Source organism: Bufo bufo, chromosome 1 (genome assembly GCF_905171765.1).
Source record: "Bufo bufo chromosome 1, aBufBuf1.1, whole genome shotgun sequence".
Taxonomy (NCBI): Eukaryota; Metazoa; Chordata; class Amphibia; order Anura; family Bufonidae; genus Bufo; species Bufo bufo.
Window position 1 is genome coordinate 538,955,758 of NC_053389.1, and position 20,251 is coordinate 538,976,008.

The 20,251-nt window shown below is 38.6% G+C and overlaps 1 protein-coding gene across 1 annotated transcript in view; it reads right to left on the reverse strand.

Moving 5' to 3' along the window:
* The window catches only part of TAFA5 (TAFA chemokine like family member 5), a 721,247-nt gene that overhangs the window by 412,012 nt on the left and 288,984 nt on the right, over positions 1-20,251 (reverse strand). The window contains exon 2 of the mRNA XM_040412213.1: positions 12,840-12,989. Within this exon, the coding sequence (XP_040268147.1) occupies positions 12,840-12,989 (150 nt within the window). The remainder of the gene's footprint in view (positions 1-12,839; positions 12,990-20,251) is intronic.

Consider the following 20,251-nt stretch of genomic DNA (forward strand, 5'->3'; position numbering starts at 1 on the left):
CATTCATAATTTTTTTCAATGCGAAATATCGGCAATATAATTTTCGCATATGAGCATGCGCAAATGTACTATACAGTACCCAAATGCACTATAAAGAAAGTATATTGGTATATAACACCCCGCTTCAATCAGTTTTTTTGGGGGACGACTGGTATATCAAACCAGTAGAAATGATTTGTCCCAATAACGCTTGTCCCTCTATATACCTGCAGTATCGCAGCAGAACCGCACACAACTGCCGCACAATACAAATGCACTATAATATACTTTCTAACATAGAAAGTATATTATAACATTGTACAAGGAAGGCAATCCATTAGAATATACATAAAGATAAAAGGTAACCTTTAATAACGTTACTATGAGGGTCCATTCACACGTCCGTAAGTGTTTTGCAGATCCGCAAAACACGGACACCGGCAATGTTCATTCCGCAATTTGCGGACCGCACATTGCCGGCACTATAATAGAAAATGCCTAATCTTGTCTGCAATTGCGGACAAGAATAGGACATGTTCTATTTTTTTGCGGAAACGGAAGCACGGATGCGGAAGTGCGGATCCGCAAATGCGGATGCGGACAGCACATTCTGGCCCCATTGAAAATGAATGGGTCTGCACCCGTTCTGCAAAATTGCGGAATGGATGCGGACCCATTTTGGGGACCTGTGAATGGAAAAGATATCCCTCAAAATGAAAATAAATTTAATTATTAAAGTTAAGCAAAAAGCATAGACGTGGTAGGCAATAACAAGTGCTCGGCGGCACTAAATCAGGTGCTCGTCGGCACCAAATCAGAAACCATATGTCCTACCAAAATCCATGGGGTTCCAGTGCACATCCATGAATCCAGGAGGGAAAGCAAAAAACATCTATCCCTGGGCTAGATGATGATGTGGTATTGAAGGACAGGGTGGGCAAAGAACTGTTCCTGATATTGCCCTACAGGGGGGTGCTATTCTGGCCCTGATAGCCTAACCACAGACCACCCGCCCTGATAAGAGCGACCCCGTCCGGAACCTTACCATATATACCTATACCCTAGTAAGCCCCTAGCTCCTAGGCCCCGGACTTCCAGGTGATCACCATATAGATCTATGTGTTTTTGACTCATTATAAAAGTATATTATAAGTATATAGCACCACTCTGTGTATCACACCTATCGATAGCACACCTATACCAGTCCTTAAAAAGACTTTTGTGGCCCTATTAGCTAGCGTTTGGTGTCCCTAACAGTCTGTCCCTGCTCCACACAGCAACCTCTCCCTACACTGGCAAAACACTGAATGTAAAATGGCGGCCAGATCAGGTTTATTTATAAGGTAGGGGGTATGTCCACGTGCTGAAACGTCTCAATTGGCTGTCCTGTACCACCTGATGGATGTGTCATTGGTCAAAGTTCTTCACAATGTAAAAGAATATGGCGGGTGCGAATATCTCCATATGTTCGCATGTTCAGCGAATCGCGAACACGCAAAGTTCGCCGCGAAATGACCGCCGGGCGAACCGCAAGGCCATCTCTACTCCTGGGTAGACAGGAGGTCATTCTGGCCTGAGTGACTGACTTCATATGAACTATATGATTGTATAATTGTCTATCAAACCCTACTTGGCAGCTCTTAGACATTTTCCCTCCACACCCAGCTCTACACTCCTTAATTCTCTGTATATTCACATGCATATCATATTGCTGAAGATATTTTTTTCTGGCAGTTTTCAGACACAGCTCCATACCCCTTATTATCTCTTCCCTGGGTGCAGTGAAACTTTCCTCACACTGTCTGTACAATTGGTTTGTGCTGTGTGTAGGATCTCCTGTATATATCTATCAATTGCAGTTATACACCTTTCTCCTGTAACTCCTGTGTGTAACAGCTGACAAGAAAATAAATAAATCAAATAAAAATAAAACAATCACAGATAGTGAGGCAAGTAATAGAGGCTAAAACTGTAATACACAGGAATACACTGGAGAATCTGCACACGGCACTATCATATCACTTGGGAATACACTGAGGCGTTGCAGATTCAGTGCATATGATTTGACCCCTCTGAACATGTGTCTAAAAAGCAGGAGGCATAATGGGAAATGTAGACATTATTAGGGGAACCATATCTGAGGTGGAGGACACATTAAGGTGATAGACAACCCATAAACAGCACATGAAATAAAATATATATTCACAAGACATAAAAATATCCTGTACATTATTCTTAATAACAACCTATGCTGTAACAAGTTGACCAAAATGTCACATTCATATTTTATTGTATGGATTGGAGATTGATTTTCCTGCTAAAGAGCTTCCTTCACACTATAGTTAAATGATATAATTCTGCCAGCCTGAAGCCAACACTAGTAGGAGTTTACTGCATTTATAACCGGGGTAATGAATTTGAATACAGCAGTAGTTATACTTTTATCACCTCTCTTGTGAATGGGTTATAAATGTCCTTATTTGGAAACTCCCTCAATGGTTTATTCAAATCTAAAGGTAAGCAAGAGTCAATATTTCTTATTTCTCACAACTGCATGTCTTGAAAAGTAATCCGTATTATTGGGTGTCTTATTTTGGAATTTTGATACAGTAAATGGTGTTTCTAATTGATATTAGAATGGTTGTTTTTTAATGGGTTAATATAAATGTTTCTACTTTTCTAAATTGGTGCACCATTAATCACATTGGATAGTAAACATTAATGTAGAGGAGTTGCCATTTATTCGTATATTGACATAGACCCACCATAAATCTGTACTGAATAAACTACCTTTTGCTCAGAATCAATTGCAGCCACAAATTTAGACACACAGCAGAGTAACACTTTTAGAGGTGAAATAGGGTTGGAATAGTATTTTTCTTTGAATAAATCAATATTTGACCCTCACATTTCCCTTGCACATAATAAGTAGACAACACAAGAACATATTGAGCATTGCTAATGTGATACAATCCCCCTATATTTCTATCCACTCCATGAAGAAATCCCTGCACTGTTTTGTGGATTAGTAAAGTGAGACTGTACATATCAATGTTTTTACCCGCTGTCTAATTTTGCTGAACTAGCTGAATGTTTTCTATTAGTTCCCTGCATAGCCGCTATGCCCTGCCTTCCTTTAGATGTGACAGCAGTGATCAATAAAGCATATATTATTCACCCAATAGGTCGCAGAAGAAAATAGTAAAATTGAGTCCTCAGTGTGCAGAGTAAATTAGGAAAGGGACTCGTGGGGCTCATCTTTTCTAATTGTGAGTGAATAAACAGTCATGTACAACAGCACATAAAGTGATGATAGGAGAGCTATAAAATGCTGTATGATTCTATTTTAGTCCTAAGCTATTCAAGTAGGTTGATTTCTTAACGTTCTATCCACAATGCAGTATTTGAAAGTGATCATGTATGTATGATACATCTAATGATAGGAAAATACAGTACATTGAAAATGGTCAGCTCATGTCGTTACTTAATTTTTCATTTAGCATCGGGTCCATTGCTCAATTTGAAATTAAATGGAGGAACAATGCTTTGTGTGACAAATGTAAAATTAGTGAAGTGGAGCAAATACAACTTTTTTAGAGATCTCATAACTGAAAAGATGTTGGACAGATATTACTGAATAGTATATGTTCTACACATGTTTCACATACATATTTCCTTAGATTTTCGGTGACATCTTGGTAATGGCAAATACTTGTGTTAAAAACACAAAAGTGTTATTGAAGTCATATCTTTAGTTGCTAACTAGAAAAACTAAATTTGCAGGATTTCATTACTCCTTATATTACTTTTATCTTTTTGCAACATAAAAGTGTTTAGAGCAACCCTCCAATTTAAGAAAAAAAAATCACATTAACTGGGGAATATGCATGAGATAGTCTGAGAACTAGTGCAGCCATCTTGGATGGCAGAAGAGGAACCCGGGAATTGGCAGATCTGCAGCTAAGAAGATAAAAATGAGGTCACCAGGTAAATGTGATGTGCGTTCCCCAGTTAATGTGATTTTTTATTCTTGACCCAGAGGTTTACTTTAATATCACATAGATTTGTCTAACACAGTACAGCTGCTTCATATGTCCTGTACAGGGTGAAAACTCCAAATTATTAGAGAGTAAATAAACCAAAATGGTTGTTTTGGGAGTTTGTTTTTATTGTCTACAATTTTTTTTTACAAAATTGAGTTTGAAAAGCCACTTCCCATTTTCACTAGAAAAGAGTGGTGAATATCAATATTATAACAATAAAATATATTATAGAGATAATCATTTGGTGACAGAATTCAAAAGCATTTAGAGGTCAATTCTAAATGTTCTATCTTATACAAAAAATATATCTTTTAAATGAGAGGGCTTTTGTGTTTTACCCCCTTAAGTATTTTTTCTCACTTCTCTTTTTTCCTATCCAGATCAGGGGAAGAAAAGCAGGAAGGAAAGGGACCTAGAACGTCTTTTATGCTGCTCTCACAATTAGGTGGTGACAGACACACTGATATCAGAGTCAGTCACCTATTTGCTTTTGTAAAGTGATAGTAGAGATCTTAGGCTAGTTTCACACTAGTGATTTTAGATCCATCAGGCTGTTCAGGCAGGGAACAGCCTGCTGGATCTCTCTGCATTCAGGCATTGCCAGAAGCTACCGCATCACTGTCCCGCCCCATTCACTATAATGGGGACCGGAAGAGATCAGGCCGCAACGCAGCAAATATGCCTAGAATCGACCGGGAGAAAACCAATGCGTAAAGCGGTTTTCGCCAAGCCGATTCTCAGCATGTTTGCCGGGTTGTGGCCAGATCTTGCTGGTCCCCATTATAGTGAATGGGGCCGGCATGTGTCAGGTAGCATCTGACAGGCTAATGCCTACCGGAACAGCCTGACGGAGATGTCTAACGCAAATGTTAAACTAGCCTTACTGTATAAGGCTGTGTTCATATCACTGTTTAGCTTGAGCAGTAAAAAACAAAACAAACAAAAAAAACGGATCCATTATTTTGGACCTCAGTTATGATCATTTTGGATCAGTTTGTGCCACTTTCATCAGAGATTAGTTATTTTCGGAGAAAAATTCCTGCATGCACTTTTTCTCCCATCAAAAACAACTGATGCAAATTAATCATAACTGAGTCTCAAATTACCCGATCTATTTTTTTAGATTAGAACAAAAAGCTTAACTGTGATATGAACTCACCTAATGCTGGCAGTATGGGGCAAATATGTGACAGGTTCTACCAAGGAAGAGCCTGGTTCATTCATGAGCTCCCACTCCTCCCGTTAACCATCACAGTGTTTCCATAGAATAAATCATAATCATCAACAGGTGGGTGGGGAGTGAGAGAACTCATGACTAACCATGACTCTTCTCTGGCAGCACCATTATACAGTAAGTTCTCACAATCACTTCAGTTCCTGCTGATTTCAGTGTGTCTGTGACTACTTTATGCTGCTCTCAGTGAAGGCCTTTAATCTTATTGACCTAATTATGTTGCATACATAAATACAGTAACAGTTACACTAAAAGCAAAGCAAGAAAAATTTAAAGTGTTCTTTAATCTCAATTAAAGGGGCTGTCTGGGTTCAGAGCTGAACCTGGACATACCCATATTTTCCCTCAGGCAGCCCCCTGACAAGAGCATTGGGGCATTTTATGCTCTGATGCTCTCCTTTGCCCTGCGCTGAATTGTGCAGGACAAAGGCATTTTCAGGAGATCCGGTGACATACCGGGCTCTCTTTAGGGCTGCTAGGTGGAGGCTTCTGCCCAGCAGTTAGCCCGGTGACATCACCGGCACTAATGGGCAGGCTTTAGCGCTGCCCTAGCCTGTAAAATAGCTAGGACAGCACTAAAGCCGGCCCATCAGAGTCGGTGACGTCACTGAACACACTGCTGGCCGGAAGCTTCCGCCCAGCAGTGTATTATTGCAAATTAAAAATGCCCTTGCTCTCCACGATCCAGCGCTGGGCAGGGGAGTGCATCGGAGCAATGCTAACATCAGGGGGGATGCCTGGGTGAAAATATAGGTATGCCCAGGTTCAGATCTGAAAAAAAACCTTAAATTAAAATGTATGGCCTATGCTAATGAATTGGCTGTCTGAAGACTTGTGAAAGGGTCAACCGTAATGTCACATACCTGTGAAGCGATTGCCGGAATACATATACATTATAGTCAGAACTGAGCATAAGAACCGAGGTAAACTGACTTTAATACATGTGTGTTGAACATTGTTGATTGTTGCGTGGCAACCAAAGTCCTTTGTGATGGCAACACCAAATAAAAGGCCCCCTACTCTATCACACATGTCTTTATATAAAGATATAATGAAATGGATACAACTTATCATAAAAACTGCTCCTGTCAGAAGGAGATTAGATTTAGTTTCATACATATGGTGTTAAATACATACAGCAGTTAAAGGGAACCTGTCACCAGGATTTTGTGCATAGAGCTGAGGACATGGGTTGCTAAATGGCCGCTAGCACATCTGCAATACCCAGTCCCCATAGCTCTGTGTGCTTTTATTGTGTCCTGACTCATCTCACATACAGGACTCATCTCTGGTTAATTTGCATATGTATCAAATATTTTTTGACACAATAAAAGCACACAGAGCTATGGGGACTGGGTATTGCGGATGTGCTAGCGGCCATCTAGCAACTTATGTCCTCAGCTCTATGCACAAAATCCAGGTGACAAGTTCCCTTTAAATTGAAATGACTATGATAGTGGAATTTCATACATGACCCTAATAGTAGTATATGTCATAAAATAAGCTTGCATATATTGTAAACTCAAATAACAGATAAATATACAATATATAAAGGCTGAATTTTGTAGTAATTTGCATTGTGATTTCCCTAAATCTGTGTTTACACCCATCTAAAAATGTATTATGAACTCACTTTTAAAATATACACGTTAAAGGGGTCCCCCCCCCCAAAAAAAAAAAACTGTATTCAGCCTTAACCCATAGTAGTAGCATGGGTATTATGTTTTCTGTGTACTTTGAGTACCCTGTGGTTACATTCCATGCGCTATTTGTTTACATCCTAGCACTGAAATGGTGGGATGTGTCCACAGGATCAGCTCATTTGCTTATCCTTTCTCTCCTGGCACACATGTCATACTTCTGAATTGGCTACAAGTCCCACCCTTCTCTTACGTCCTGTTTCATCTGTGCTCTGCCTGATGTCTCTCCATTTGTTCCCTATCCTAAGAACTGCCACTTCCATTATCCACATGCATTATGCACATCAGGGACATCTCTAGAGTCTGTTATGAGCAGGAAAGTCGTGGTCGATGTTCCACTGACAAATCAGAACCAATGAAACATGAAGGCACCTGACCCATTCACGTGACACAAGCAGGACTGTAGCCAGACAATGCTGTGAGCATCACATGATCTACTCAAAGAGCTAAGAAAGGATGAACTCTGGAAAAAAAAGAAGGTCAGTAGGTGTGCAGGTAAGGAAATGTGGATTAATGCTGAAAAATAATTTAATCCTAGACAACAGGTTAAATAGAATATGGGCACAATTTAACAATAATTTATCACATGGAATACTCCAAAGAGCCTTGTCTGGGCTGTGACCAAGGGAAGATTTAGGAACTAACATTCTAGGAAAGTTGAATTGGTGTTTCTACTTCCATAAATGACCAGCAAGATAATGATCTATGTGAAAGGATTGAAAATCCCAGCTGTTACCCTCCACTCTTATAGAGGGGTTGTAACCATGTTTTTGTTATATAACACAACTGTCTATATAAAGTGATTGTTTAATGGGGATAATTATAACAGTATTACCCACCATGTTATACAAAGTGCTCCTGGCACAGTAATAAAATTCACCCATTACCATTTAGGAAAACAGTAACTGCCTTATCTTGTTCACAAAGAATCTATCATAAGATTGTGCATGGTAATCCCTATAGGATACAGTATTACAGTGTTAATATCCATTGAAGATAAAGCACTGATTCAACAAGGCTGCAAAAAAAAGCACAACTTAGGGTACTTTCACACTAGCGTTGTTAGAATCCAGCAGGCAGTTCCGGCAAGCCGTATACAAACGGATAGCTTTTTTTTCTAAGATCAAAAGCGAAAGTAGCTTCTCCAATATCCCGGCGCATGCGTAGACTGGAAAACAGAATCTGGCGATGCGGCATTGTCCGGAACACTTGGTACCAGATCGGCATTAATACATCTCTTAAGTGCGGTATTGTTACGGGATTTTGGCCAGAAAAAATACCGCAGCAAGTGTACAAGAGACGGAATGGAAGACATCCTGATGCATACTGAACGGATTGCTTTCCATTCAGAATGCATTAGGACAAATCTGATGTGTTTTTTTTCCAGTATCGAGACTCTTTACCGGATTTCAATACCGGAAAAGAATAACGCTAGTGTGAAAGTACTTTATTAGGTTATTAGGGACTTAAATCTAAATTTTCTTTACACCAGTATAATATATACCAGGTTTCTAAATGCTGGTCTCATGTTCTATGCACTTTAGTCCATATAGTTTTCCAAACTGACCATACGTGTTTATTGACACTGGGCAAAAGGACAAACTATCATTCTCTGAAGAGCTTTGCTACCATTTAAGTAAAGTTGACAACGCCATGTACAGTCATGTACTGTTACCTACAGGCAAAATTTTTTATCAGAGAGTGACAATTTATCGCTGGTAAATTTAGTTGTTAAATTTCTCGTGACCAATGATGATTTTAGTTGAAAATCCCATTCTGATCAACTTTAGACTAAATTGTATGTCAATCTATAGCAATAATTTTTGTATGATCATATCCATCATTTTAGTTTCATACATATGGTGTTAAGTACATAGATTTCAGTAAGGCCAATCTTTATGCAGCTCCTAGTAAGATCAATAAAAACCATATATAGCTTGGTAAAGATCTACCCCCTAGTAGTGGCAACCGGCAGATAGGATGTTTAGTATGTGAGGGTGGGGGACAGTGTGACATGAATGATTTGGAGCTAGAGTTGAGCGGACACCTGGATGTTCGGGTTCGGCAGGTCCGGCCAAACTTGAAAAAAAGTTCGGGTTTGGGACCCGAACTTGACCCGAACTTGACCCCGAACCCGAACCCTATTGAAGTCAATGGGGACCCGAACTTTTGGCCACTAAAATGGCTCTAAAATAGCCCTGGAAACAGCTAGAGGACTGCAAAAGGCAGCAAAATGTGCTTAAGAGCATGGCAAATGCTCTGCAAACAAATGTGGATAGGGAAATGAATAAAAAAAACATAAAAGACCTTAAAAAAAAAAATTGGAATGATGTAGGAGAAAGAGGACAGCAAAAAGCCGTATTTCTGGCCTAAATGTGACACTCACTTATGCATGTCTAATCCCAGATGTTCACTATATAAAACAGATGGGTTTTTTTCACCCCAGTAAGCAAAAAGCTGTATTTCTGGCCTAAATGTGACACTCACTTATGCACATCTAATCCTAGATGTGCACTATATGAAACAGATGTTTTTTTTTTTTCACCCCAGTATGCCCCAGTATGAGAAAGCCATATTTGTGGCCTAAATTTCACAGTCACTTAGTCATGTCTAATCCCAGATGTGCAGTATATCAGAGGTTTTTTTTTTCACCCCAGTAAGCAAAAAACTATATTTCTGGCCTAAATGTGACACTCACTTATGCACGTCTAATCCTAGATGTGCACTATATGAAACAGATGGGGGTTTTTTCCCCCCAGTATGCTCCAGTATGAGAAAGCCATATTTGTGGCCTAAATTTCACAGTCACTTAGTCATGTCTAATCCCAGATATGCAGTATATCAGAGTTTTTTTTTCACCCCAGTAAGCAAAAAGCTGTATTTCAGGCCTAAATGTGACACTCACTTATGCATGTCTAATCCTAGATGTGCACTATATGAAACAGATGGGTTTTTTTCACCCCAGTAAGCAAAAAGCTGTATTTCTGGCCTAACGCTGGGTTCACACCTGAGCGTACTGAAGGAGCGCTCTGTATGCACGATTTTATCGGGCGTTTACTATTCGTGTCCGGTAACAATCAAACACCCATTGTCGCGCGTTCCCGGAAGTCTATGTACGGGAACGCGCGACCATATACGCCCCAAAGAAGCTCCTGTACTTCTTGGGGCGTAGGGCGTTTTACAGCGCATTCGTACGTGCTGTAAAACGCTCAGGTGAGAACCATGCCCATAGGGAATTATTGGTTCTTGCCTGTTGAGCGTTTTACAGCGCGTAGGAACACGGTGTAAAACGCTCAGGTGTGAACCCAGCCTTAATGTGACACTCACTTATGCACGTCTAATCCCAGATGTGCACTATATGAAACAGATGGGGGGTTTTTCACCCCAGTAAGCAAAAAGCTGTATTTCTGGCCTAAATGTGACACTCACTTATGCACATCTAATCCCAGATGTGCACTATATGAAACAGATGGGTTTTTTTTTACCCCAGTAAGTAAAAAGCTATATTTCTGGCCTAAATGTGACACTCACTTATGCACGTCTAATCCTAGATGTGCACTATATGAAACAGATGGGGGTTTTTTCACCCCAGTATGCTCCAGTATGAGAAAGCCATATTTGTGGCCTAAATTTCACAGTCACTTAGTCATGTCTAATCCCAGATATGCAGTATATCAGAGTTTTTTTTTCACCCCAGTAAGCAAAAAGCTGTATTTCAGGCCTAAATGTGACACTCACTTATGCATGTCTAATCCTAGATGTGCACTATATGAAACAGATGGTTTTTTTTCACCCCAGTAAGCAAAAAGCTGTATTTCTGGCCTAACGCTGGGTTCACACCTGAGCGTACTGAAGGAGCGCTCTGTATGCGCGATTTTATCGGGCGTTTACTATTCGCGTCCGGTAACAATCAAACACCCATTGTCGCGCGTTCCCGGAAGTCTATGTACGGGAACGCGCGACCATATACGCCCCAAAGAAGCTCCTGTACTTCTTGGGGCGTAGGGCGTTTTACAGCGCATTCGTACGTGCTGTAAAACGCTCAGGTGAGAACCATGCCCATAGGGAATTATTGGTTCTTGCCTGTTGAGCGTTTTACAGCGCGTAGGAACACGGTGTAAAACGCTCAGGTGTGAACCCAGCCTTAATGTGACACTCACTTATGCACGTCTAATCCCAGATGTGCACTATATGAAACAGATGGGGGTTTTTTCACCCCAGTAAGCAAAAAGCTGTATTTCTGGCCTAAATGTGACACTCACTTATGCACGTCTAATCCTAGATGTGCACTATATGAAAAAAAGGTTTTTTTTTTAACCCCAGTGTCTCAAAGCAGTATTTCTTGACTTGCAGACATGCACATATCCTGTGCTGGTGCACTCTCGTTGCATAAAATGACTGCCGATTATGTATTGATATTGACTAACTGAAGGAAAAAAAGTTTTTTTCAGTAGTAGTTGGCTCAGGGCAGGCTTAAAACAATTGTGCACTGCACTCACAAAACACATTTGCTGTAGATCGCTGAGTAAAGAAGCAGTTCTTCATAAGATTTCTCCCTGATCTCTCCCTCACAGCAGCTGGAGCCTATCCCTACACTAATCAGAGCAGAGTGACTGGCGGCGCTACGTGACTTCAGCTTAAATAGAGGCTGGGTCACATGCTGCAGTTGGCCAATCACAGCCATGCCAATAGTAGGCATGGCTGTGATGGCCTTTTGGGGCAAGTAATATGACGCTTGTTAATTGGCTGCTGTGAAGCCTGCGAACCTGAACCTTTAATTTTTTTTGTAAATGTTCGGGTCCGGGTGCCGAAAAACCTAAAGTTCGGTACTAACCCGAACTTTACAGTTCGGGTTTGCTCAACTCTTTTTGGAGCATGTCTCTCTGTTCCGTTCCACACATACTAAACATCTCATCTACTTGTTGCCATCACAATGGTGCAGATCTTAATAAAGCAGTATATTGTCGTTATTGATCTGACTAGGATCTGCATAAAGATTGGCCTTTACTATTTACAGTATATCAGTATTTGTGTTGTGTAACAAAACAACTTTATAGTAGTACATTATAAAAAATGGATTATGTTACTTTTTACTTGGAAATCAATTGTAACAGTAGGTGCACTTTAATATGACCATAAGGCTAAAGCCAACAGAGATTCAATCAGACTTCTGCCCTGACAGGTTCAGAACATCTTCCTTAGGAAGCCTTGTGTTTTCAAGAATAAAAATGAACCTTCCTTTAAAATGGCAGTACCTGCAAGACAATTATGACTTGCTTATGCCAAACAAATTGCTATTTCTTTCTGAAGACAAACATTTCCATCTCCGGATAAGTATGCGAGGAGGCTCCAGGCTGCTACTATTTGGCAGTGAGTCATATGCAGTGATAATTTTAATGAGACAAAATACTAGAAATAAAGAAAAAATGCTATTCTCACAATACTGCAAGTGTTTTTTTTTCTACCCACATTAGCTTTCATGCAGGAGACGCCACATTAGCCTAAGGGTGGCATTAAAACTCTGAATCTGAATTGGAGCAAAATGCATTTTTTAAGCTACTAATCGGGTAGCAGTGGGTACATCTCATAAGCTTCATTTTTATTGCATTATTCAAAAATGTTTTGAGTCCAGTTATTCAGAATTCAAAGAATATTAGAACGCTCCATTAAATGTCTGGCTTGCTCTTTTATATCTTTATCCTCAGCTGTACTACTATAAAACAACTCTCTGATACACACAACTGAGAAACATAAACATGGTTGGAAATGCATGCGTGTATCATAAAGTCTTCTGCATGTACTCATTGCAAATTCTGGCTGCTATCTCTTTGCACACATACAGGTAATACAATAATAATCAATAATGCAATATAGCCTTCTTACCATCTACGCAGGCTGGCCTTGCTCTTGTTGTGCCGGCAATCTGTCCTTTTCTACATGCACAGCGAGCAGTTTGTCGGGCTATGGTCCTTCGTGGCTGACTGCTATCTCTGTCGTATGTAACAACCTCACACGTACCTGCAGCCAGTTGACCTGAAAAAGAGCCAACAACAGGTACCAATGTCAGAGAAGGTACTATGAGCAATCAATTATAGGTAAACAGAGTGAGCCCCCATGCAGCAAAAGCTACTTCTCTTCAAATGGGAAATAAGCTAGAGGATGTAATCAAACTAAGATGACATATAATTTTTCTCAGAGTTGGACATGTCAAAACCCAGCAAAGTGATGCTGTCAAGAAAATTGTTATTGGCCTACAGAAGGAGTTTTGGGTCAATCAGGTCAGAGTTACTGTGATGTAGTTTCGAACACTGGTAGAAGGCAGATATGTTTCTTGAAATAAGGCTACATGGTAGGATATATATACAGTATATTAACTATATATAGTTTACATTTTGACTACAAAATAGGCTGCAATCTACTGAACCTATATGGACTGTTCTTCTTCTGCCTGTTCGTTCATTAGCATGCATTGTCTTCAAATGCTATTCTAGTATCTAATGAAGGTGAAAAACTGTTGCTAATGAGGCAACTGCTATTATTTAGAACATCAGCTGGAGATGTCATACAACTGTTTTTTAAACTTCAGATTCGTAGAACTTGTAAATGCAAAATGCTGTTAACCTAATTCTGTGCAGTTGTAAATGTAAAGCACAGTTAACCTAATTCTGCGCATTCTGTTTATTTTAACAATGAGAATCCTTTACTTTTCTCTATGAAGAATAAGAAATCTAAACAGATCCCACTTTCAGTTGTATTTTTAAAGCTCCCCATGATTATTTCTTATTTATGTTGTTAAATATGTTAATCTACATGCTAAAGGAATTTGGACACCCATTACGGTTAGCTAAGGCCATACACATATGAGGCATGTTCACACACAGCAGATACATTGTAGAAATTTCTAACTGTCTTATTGATCTGGATAGAGTTTGCAGAAATCCATGCACATGTTGCAAAAAACAAACAACAAAACTGTATGGAACTAACTGTCAGTCTTGCTGTTTGTGTGAGAATACTCCTCTGTGGATTATATATATATATATATATATATATATATGAATTAATTTTTTTGCAAGAAATTATTGGACCCCAGCAAATGTTTTCCTACTTCCCTCTGCTGGGATTTGATGTTGGCAAAATTATGCAAAGGCGATGCAAACAGAGTTATGCATTACAGATCTGCATACATAAATATATGTGACTGTGGCAAAAGATTCAGACTCAATGGCCCAGATTTACTATGAGTATCTCAGAGTAGACATCTAAACAGGGGTCTTTATTTGGACAAGAATTATCACAGTGGCTCAGTTGTATGAAGAATCTGTCACATTTGGAGACAGCCTGTTTAAAAGTTTGAGATAAAAGACACATTTTAGGCCACACTTCCTTTCCAAATAAGCCCCATTTCCTCATGGAGCTTGGCAAAAATAATTGGCCGGCAGTGCAGGTGATATCATAGACCTTTGTAAAACACCAATCTATGATAATTATCACTTTTTATGCCAAATTGCAAGTGTAGGCAAAATGTTTCTATAACATTCACTCACACAGACCCCATAGGACAAGAAGTCACCATGTATTCATAACATTGCCAGTCATTATCTCCACAACAGTACCAGCTACAGTACAAAAGTTACAGGAAATGCAAACCACCATAACATTGCCAGTCATTATCTCCACAACAGTACCAATTACAGTACAATAGTTACAGTAAATGCAAACCAATATAACATTGCCAGACATTATCTCCATACCAGTACCAACTACAGTATCCCATTAATAATAATCAACAGCCATAATGTCACTATAAGGCTACTTTCACACTAGCGTTTTGGCTTTCCGTTTGTGAGATCCGTTCAGAGCTCTCACAAAAGAAATCAGTTTTGCCCTAATGCATTCTGAATTGCTAAGGATCCGCTCAGAATGCATCAGGTTTCCTCTGTTCCGCCTCCATTCCGCTCTGGAGGCGGACACCAAAACGCTGCTTGCTCTGCGATGCAGAGGCAAATGGATCCATCCTGACACTGGTAATTTTTTTGCTCCTGTCTCAGAAACTCTTTAAAGCCGTCAAGAGGTTGGGAACCACTGCTTTCAACTGTCTCATTCCTTTAAATAACCTAGCAACTAGTGATGAGTAAAGTTATAAAAAAATAGATTTGGCTGCTTCGCAGAATTTCACAAAGAAATGTAATTAGTTACGAATAACTTTGTCACATATCACATTCCATTGTATGTCATGGGTGCAATGACGGGGAACAGCAATCGTGCCTCCCCTCATCATTGAACCCCTCAGATGCAGCATTCATCAATGATCACGGCATCTGGCATTAAAATTGAGATCTTCAAGGGAAATCAAGGTAAAAAAAAATACATACTCACCTTATCCATTTGCTTAAAGAAACCGTGCAAAATGTAACGCAGTGATGTGGTGACATCATCATGCTGGACAGACCTGTCGTCACTGATGATACCATGCCCAACCAGCACGGTGACGTCAACGAACGTGATGTTTCACAATGTTTTTTTCATCAACTTGACCACGATGGTCTCTCCGTGAGCAAATGGATGAGGTGAGTATGTATTTTTTTTTGTTACCACCATTTCAAGAAAAAATAGATTCTCTATCACGAAGCGCAAGGAAATTTGCCCTCATGGCGAATCGAATTTTTCCTGAAATTCGGATCGAAGTCAATTTGTTTGACTACGATTCACCCATCTCTACTAGTAATCACATGGGACATATTCTGAATGATATTTTCTATAAAAAAAACTGTTTGTCACAACTAGATACTAGTTAAATATGGAATTAGCAGAATTTAACATCTTATTGAGAATTATTATTCATCAGTAGTGTGGGCAATGATGACAAGTAATTGGAGAGGTCTACCTGTGAGGATGAGTGTTTGTTGAAACACTTGTTGGTGATAACTGGCCTGTGTAAAAGGTGCTGACACCCGATGAACGAAAAAATGTTCAATCTTGTCTTTCGCCCTGCACCTAAAATCATTGTTTGCGTACAGCAGATCACGCAGTGAAAACAATTATCTTCTGCACAGTAACAATGACATTCTATGGTGACAAGCGATCGCTGCACCATGTAAATGAAACCCCCTTCTTCATTGATGATTAGGCAAATATTTGGAATGTTTAGTTAATTCCTGATAATTGCCAGAAATATTGGTCCATGTAAAAGGAGCTTTAGGGTGGTCTGAGATTAGTTACTATTGGCCAAATGGTCACTACTTATTAAAGACTTGTGGTTCTTACTGATTAGTCATTGTTTGCATTTAGTTTATTGGCTGGGTGTAGTTCAGCTGATGATGCTTCAGTGATTCTTTAGGCACAGGCCTGTTTATCTGGATGCCAAGCTCATATGTTCTGTTTGAAGAACTACCTTTTATTATACTTCAACATTTCTCAAAGGGTTTCTATGGCATCAATAAATGCAGCTGATATACAATGGGCATGTAGATTTAAAAAAAATCAATACAAAAGGAACAAACAGAAGAATATCTTTTAAAAGGACAAATTTTGTTAACTTGACTCACCCATAAAATATTAAACTATACACTTCATACAGAACACTATATACAAGATTACAGCAGCATCTCAGTCCTGGCTCTTATATTATGTGAATTTCAGCACTCGTCACTGAAACTTTGGAATCAGTTTTAAGTAGGTCATAAAATAAAGTTGCATATGTTTTACATGTCATTATTCTTGTTGTTTTGCTCTACAGTTGAGGATTTACACCCACATTTGTGAAGCTGTTAAAGTGCAAATTAAACATTAAAGTGTTACATGATCAACTGCTTAGCTTTTTCAAATATAAATCAACCAAGCAAAGGTATATAACTTTTAACTTTCATAGTCGATTTACCAGAAGACATTAATAAAAATTGAAAATCTGATCATGTTAACATATTCTTTTTTATTTTAAGAAATAATTGATAAATATCTAATTTGAGATAAAATTGCTTGAAGTTCATGCCCAAAACCTTAGGTCTGTTCCGATTTTTATAAGGTGAAGTAGTGTCATGGAGATCTTGTCTGCATTCAAATCACCAGTCATATCCAAATACATGCATATATACACATTGCTGTCACTGTAGATGAAAATTTAGATCCACATATCTTTGTGAAAACTGTAAACCTGTCAGAAAACAAATGTGCTCACTCATGCTTTAGCAATCAATGTACTGTTGCTTTTCACAACAAAGCATTGTTGAGGCTCATAGTACTGGTTTACTTGAAATTATTTTTATATGGTAACTGTTCTTTCACATAACTTTGCATAAATCAATAATACAGCGAATACAAGAAACTTTGTAATCTATTATATCATAGAAAAATGCCTTGTTAGCCCCTGTCCTTTCCCAAACTAGCATTCACTCTAAATGATGTGATAATTCTGTATTGTAAAACCATGACAGGCTGCCTGCTCACCGAAGGATTAAATTACATCATCCCATGGAAATCCATTTAGAAGTGAGGGACAAGACTGACAGAGCTGGAGTAGCTAATATTTAGTGTTATATCTCACCTCACTACTGCTCCAAATTCTCTATAATGTCTTATATGGTACTTTTTCATGATTCTTAATGAGTATGAGAGAGAGAAAGTTAGGGAGCAATATCTCCTGCTACTATATGTATTCTATGAGGATACATTATATAAGTTAGTCTCCACCCATTATGTCAGGGGCAATTGAGAATTATAGATGGAATCTAAAGAGGCCAAAACTGTTAAAAAAAAGTGCAGCATACAAGCCATGTAATGTTCAGACATAGTGTTATTCCTCATATACACACGCAAAACATTTTTTGAAAAGTTATCAGAAAGTGATAACTTCTAACACAGGTTCTCTGCCTCCATGATAACACAGGCTTGTCACAGAAACATTATCACCATTACTAATAGATGTTCACTCATAAGGATAGTGATCTGAATCACCGTCAATATATAAAGTTTGAACAAAGACAGAACACAAGCAGAAAGTGTTGTCATTGAGACATACAGTAAATTAGGTACTGATAATAGGTAGGAAAAGTAGACAGTCAGCTAGGGTGACATAAAGGGTCACAATTTGTAAATTAAAAAATATAACTATGCCCAAACGTTTACAATATTTTTCCTATATATAAAAAAAAAAATCAGTGAATATAATAACCTTCCTTCTGAAATTTAGGGAAAAAGGGGTGGGGGGCACATTGTGAAGCCACGACCTTGGGCAGCAGTAGAGCATGCCTAGTCACTGGCCTAGAAGCAAATGATTTAACCACATTTCTCACATTTGCCATGTACAATAAAGGGGAATTTGTATAATACTTTTAGGAAGTCTTGTCTCTCTAAACCTATTGAGAGTTTAGACTGTATTGCAATGTTTATGGGGATATGTTGATGTTATTCTATAGATCATAAGAAGATATATGGACCTTTCTTAACAACAATAATTGCTAAAATGCTGTATTTATAAAGGGAACAAGCTGATTCATGTAACTCTGACTACTGGCAACATCAAATACTGATAGCTATGCTCCTCACAAAGGACTGTCTTATTTCAGAGAAAACATTGTTTGTGTATCAGAGCTAGTGTTGGGCGCGAATATTCAAATCGTGAATTTCAATCGCGAATATCGCCAGTTTGAAAATTCGCGAAGGTTTAGAATATAGTACTATATATTCGTATTCTCGAATATTCTAGATTGTTTATCAGTGACCTCCCTTCTTGCTTGTGGGCCAATGAGAAGGCTGCAATGTCTTTGTCTGAGCTATGCAACATCCCTAGCAACCAATAGGAAAGTTGCCTACCCCTTACTATATAAGAACCTCCCTAGCAGCTATTTTCTGTAGTTTTATGGAGTTCTGAGAGAGAATTGTTTAATTACATTAGATACTTAGTTAGTTAGCTTATATGTATAATATAGATAGTTAGTAGGAGATAGTCAGTGTAGGTAATATCCTGATGTAGTGTAGCTGGGTGCAGGGTGTTAGGTAATGTGATAGGTTCTGCTGTCCATACATACATGTTACAGACCTAGTGCTGTGATGTCACAAGTTCACAACAATACTTAGTGCACCAATCAGTAATATGTAGTCAGACCTGCTCAAATGTGAAGTTGCCCGTATTACGCAAAAATATGAGGATCATTAATTGCAGATGTGCGCAATCGCAAATATATTGGAGCACTCTATCTGCATATAAAGCTATTCTAATGCTCTGCCCTGAAAAACCATTTTCTCCAGTCTCAGGAAACTTCTAGCAGCGTGAAAAATGTAGCAACATTGATCCACACCTGTATTGCGCACGCAATACGCGCATATTACATGGCCGATTTTTGCAATCGAGAAAATAATCGCAAATTCTCAAATTCATGAATATATGACGAATATTCGCCCAAATATTCGCAAAATATAGCAAATTTGAATATTGCCCCTGCCGCTCATCACTAATAGGAGCAAACCTGTAATCACAACAGGGCAGACCGGGGGAAGCTAGAGATTAGTACCCAGTGGACCCTTTTCCCTATGCCTGGCAATTAAAAAAAAATAAAAATTTTAAGCAATAAGGGGCCTTTTCAATATTTCATACTGACCAGAGTTATGGCAGCATGAATTTGATGACAGATCTCCTTAAAGTAATGAATAAAACAAGGTATTAACCAGTTATGTACAATATATGTTAACTTGGACTATCAGTTGATAAAATAGTTCAATAGCTTTTTTCAGTATTGATACTGTAACGGTGCTTAACAATGTCCATTTCCTTCTCTTTTCTGAATAGTTTATAAAGTCTGGTTGGATAAGTATCTACCATGCAAATGTAATGTTTTGATGAAAGTAAAATAGAATGAATTTCTAAATTGAAACAAGAATATTTCATTTAGATAGAAATGTAATTAAATTATATGACTAGTTTTTGCATATGCATAACGACATACTTGCTTCAGAAGCAAAAGATGATTGGATTTAATCTTTAAAATTGAGTGAAAATATAATTAGTACCACTATGGCATGTCGCTGAGACAATATATTACAAAAATTGGAACAAATTTAAGCTAGTTAAAAGAAAAATAGCATATTTAGAGTTCTTTGTATTTTTATGCTACTAAGGTTTATAAGATTCATGAAGAGTCCACAGTTGGATACATAGGTATTCCCTGTATTTATTTATTACTGCTCTTGTATTTACACAGAGACAGCATACTGAGCAGCACCATACAGTGAAGGTTCGCATTGCAATCATAGCCTCATAGTAATCTCTATTTGCAGAGGCTTTACAATCTAATTTCTAT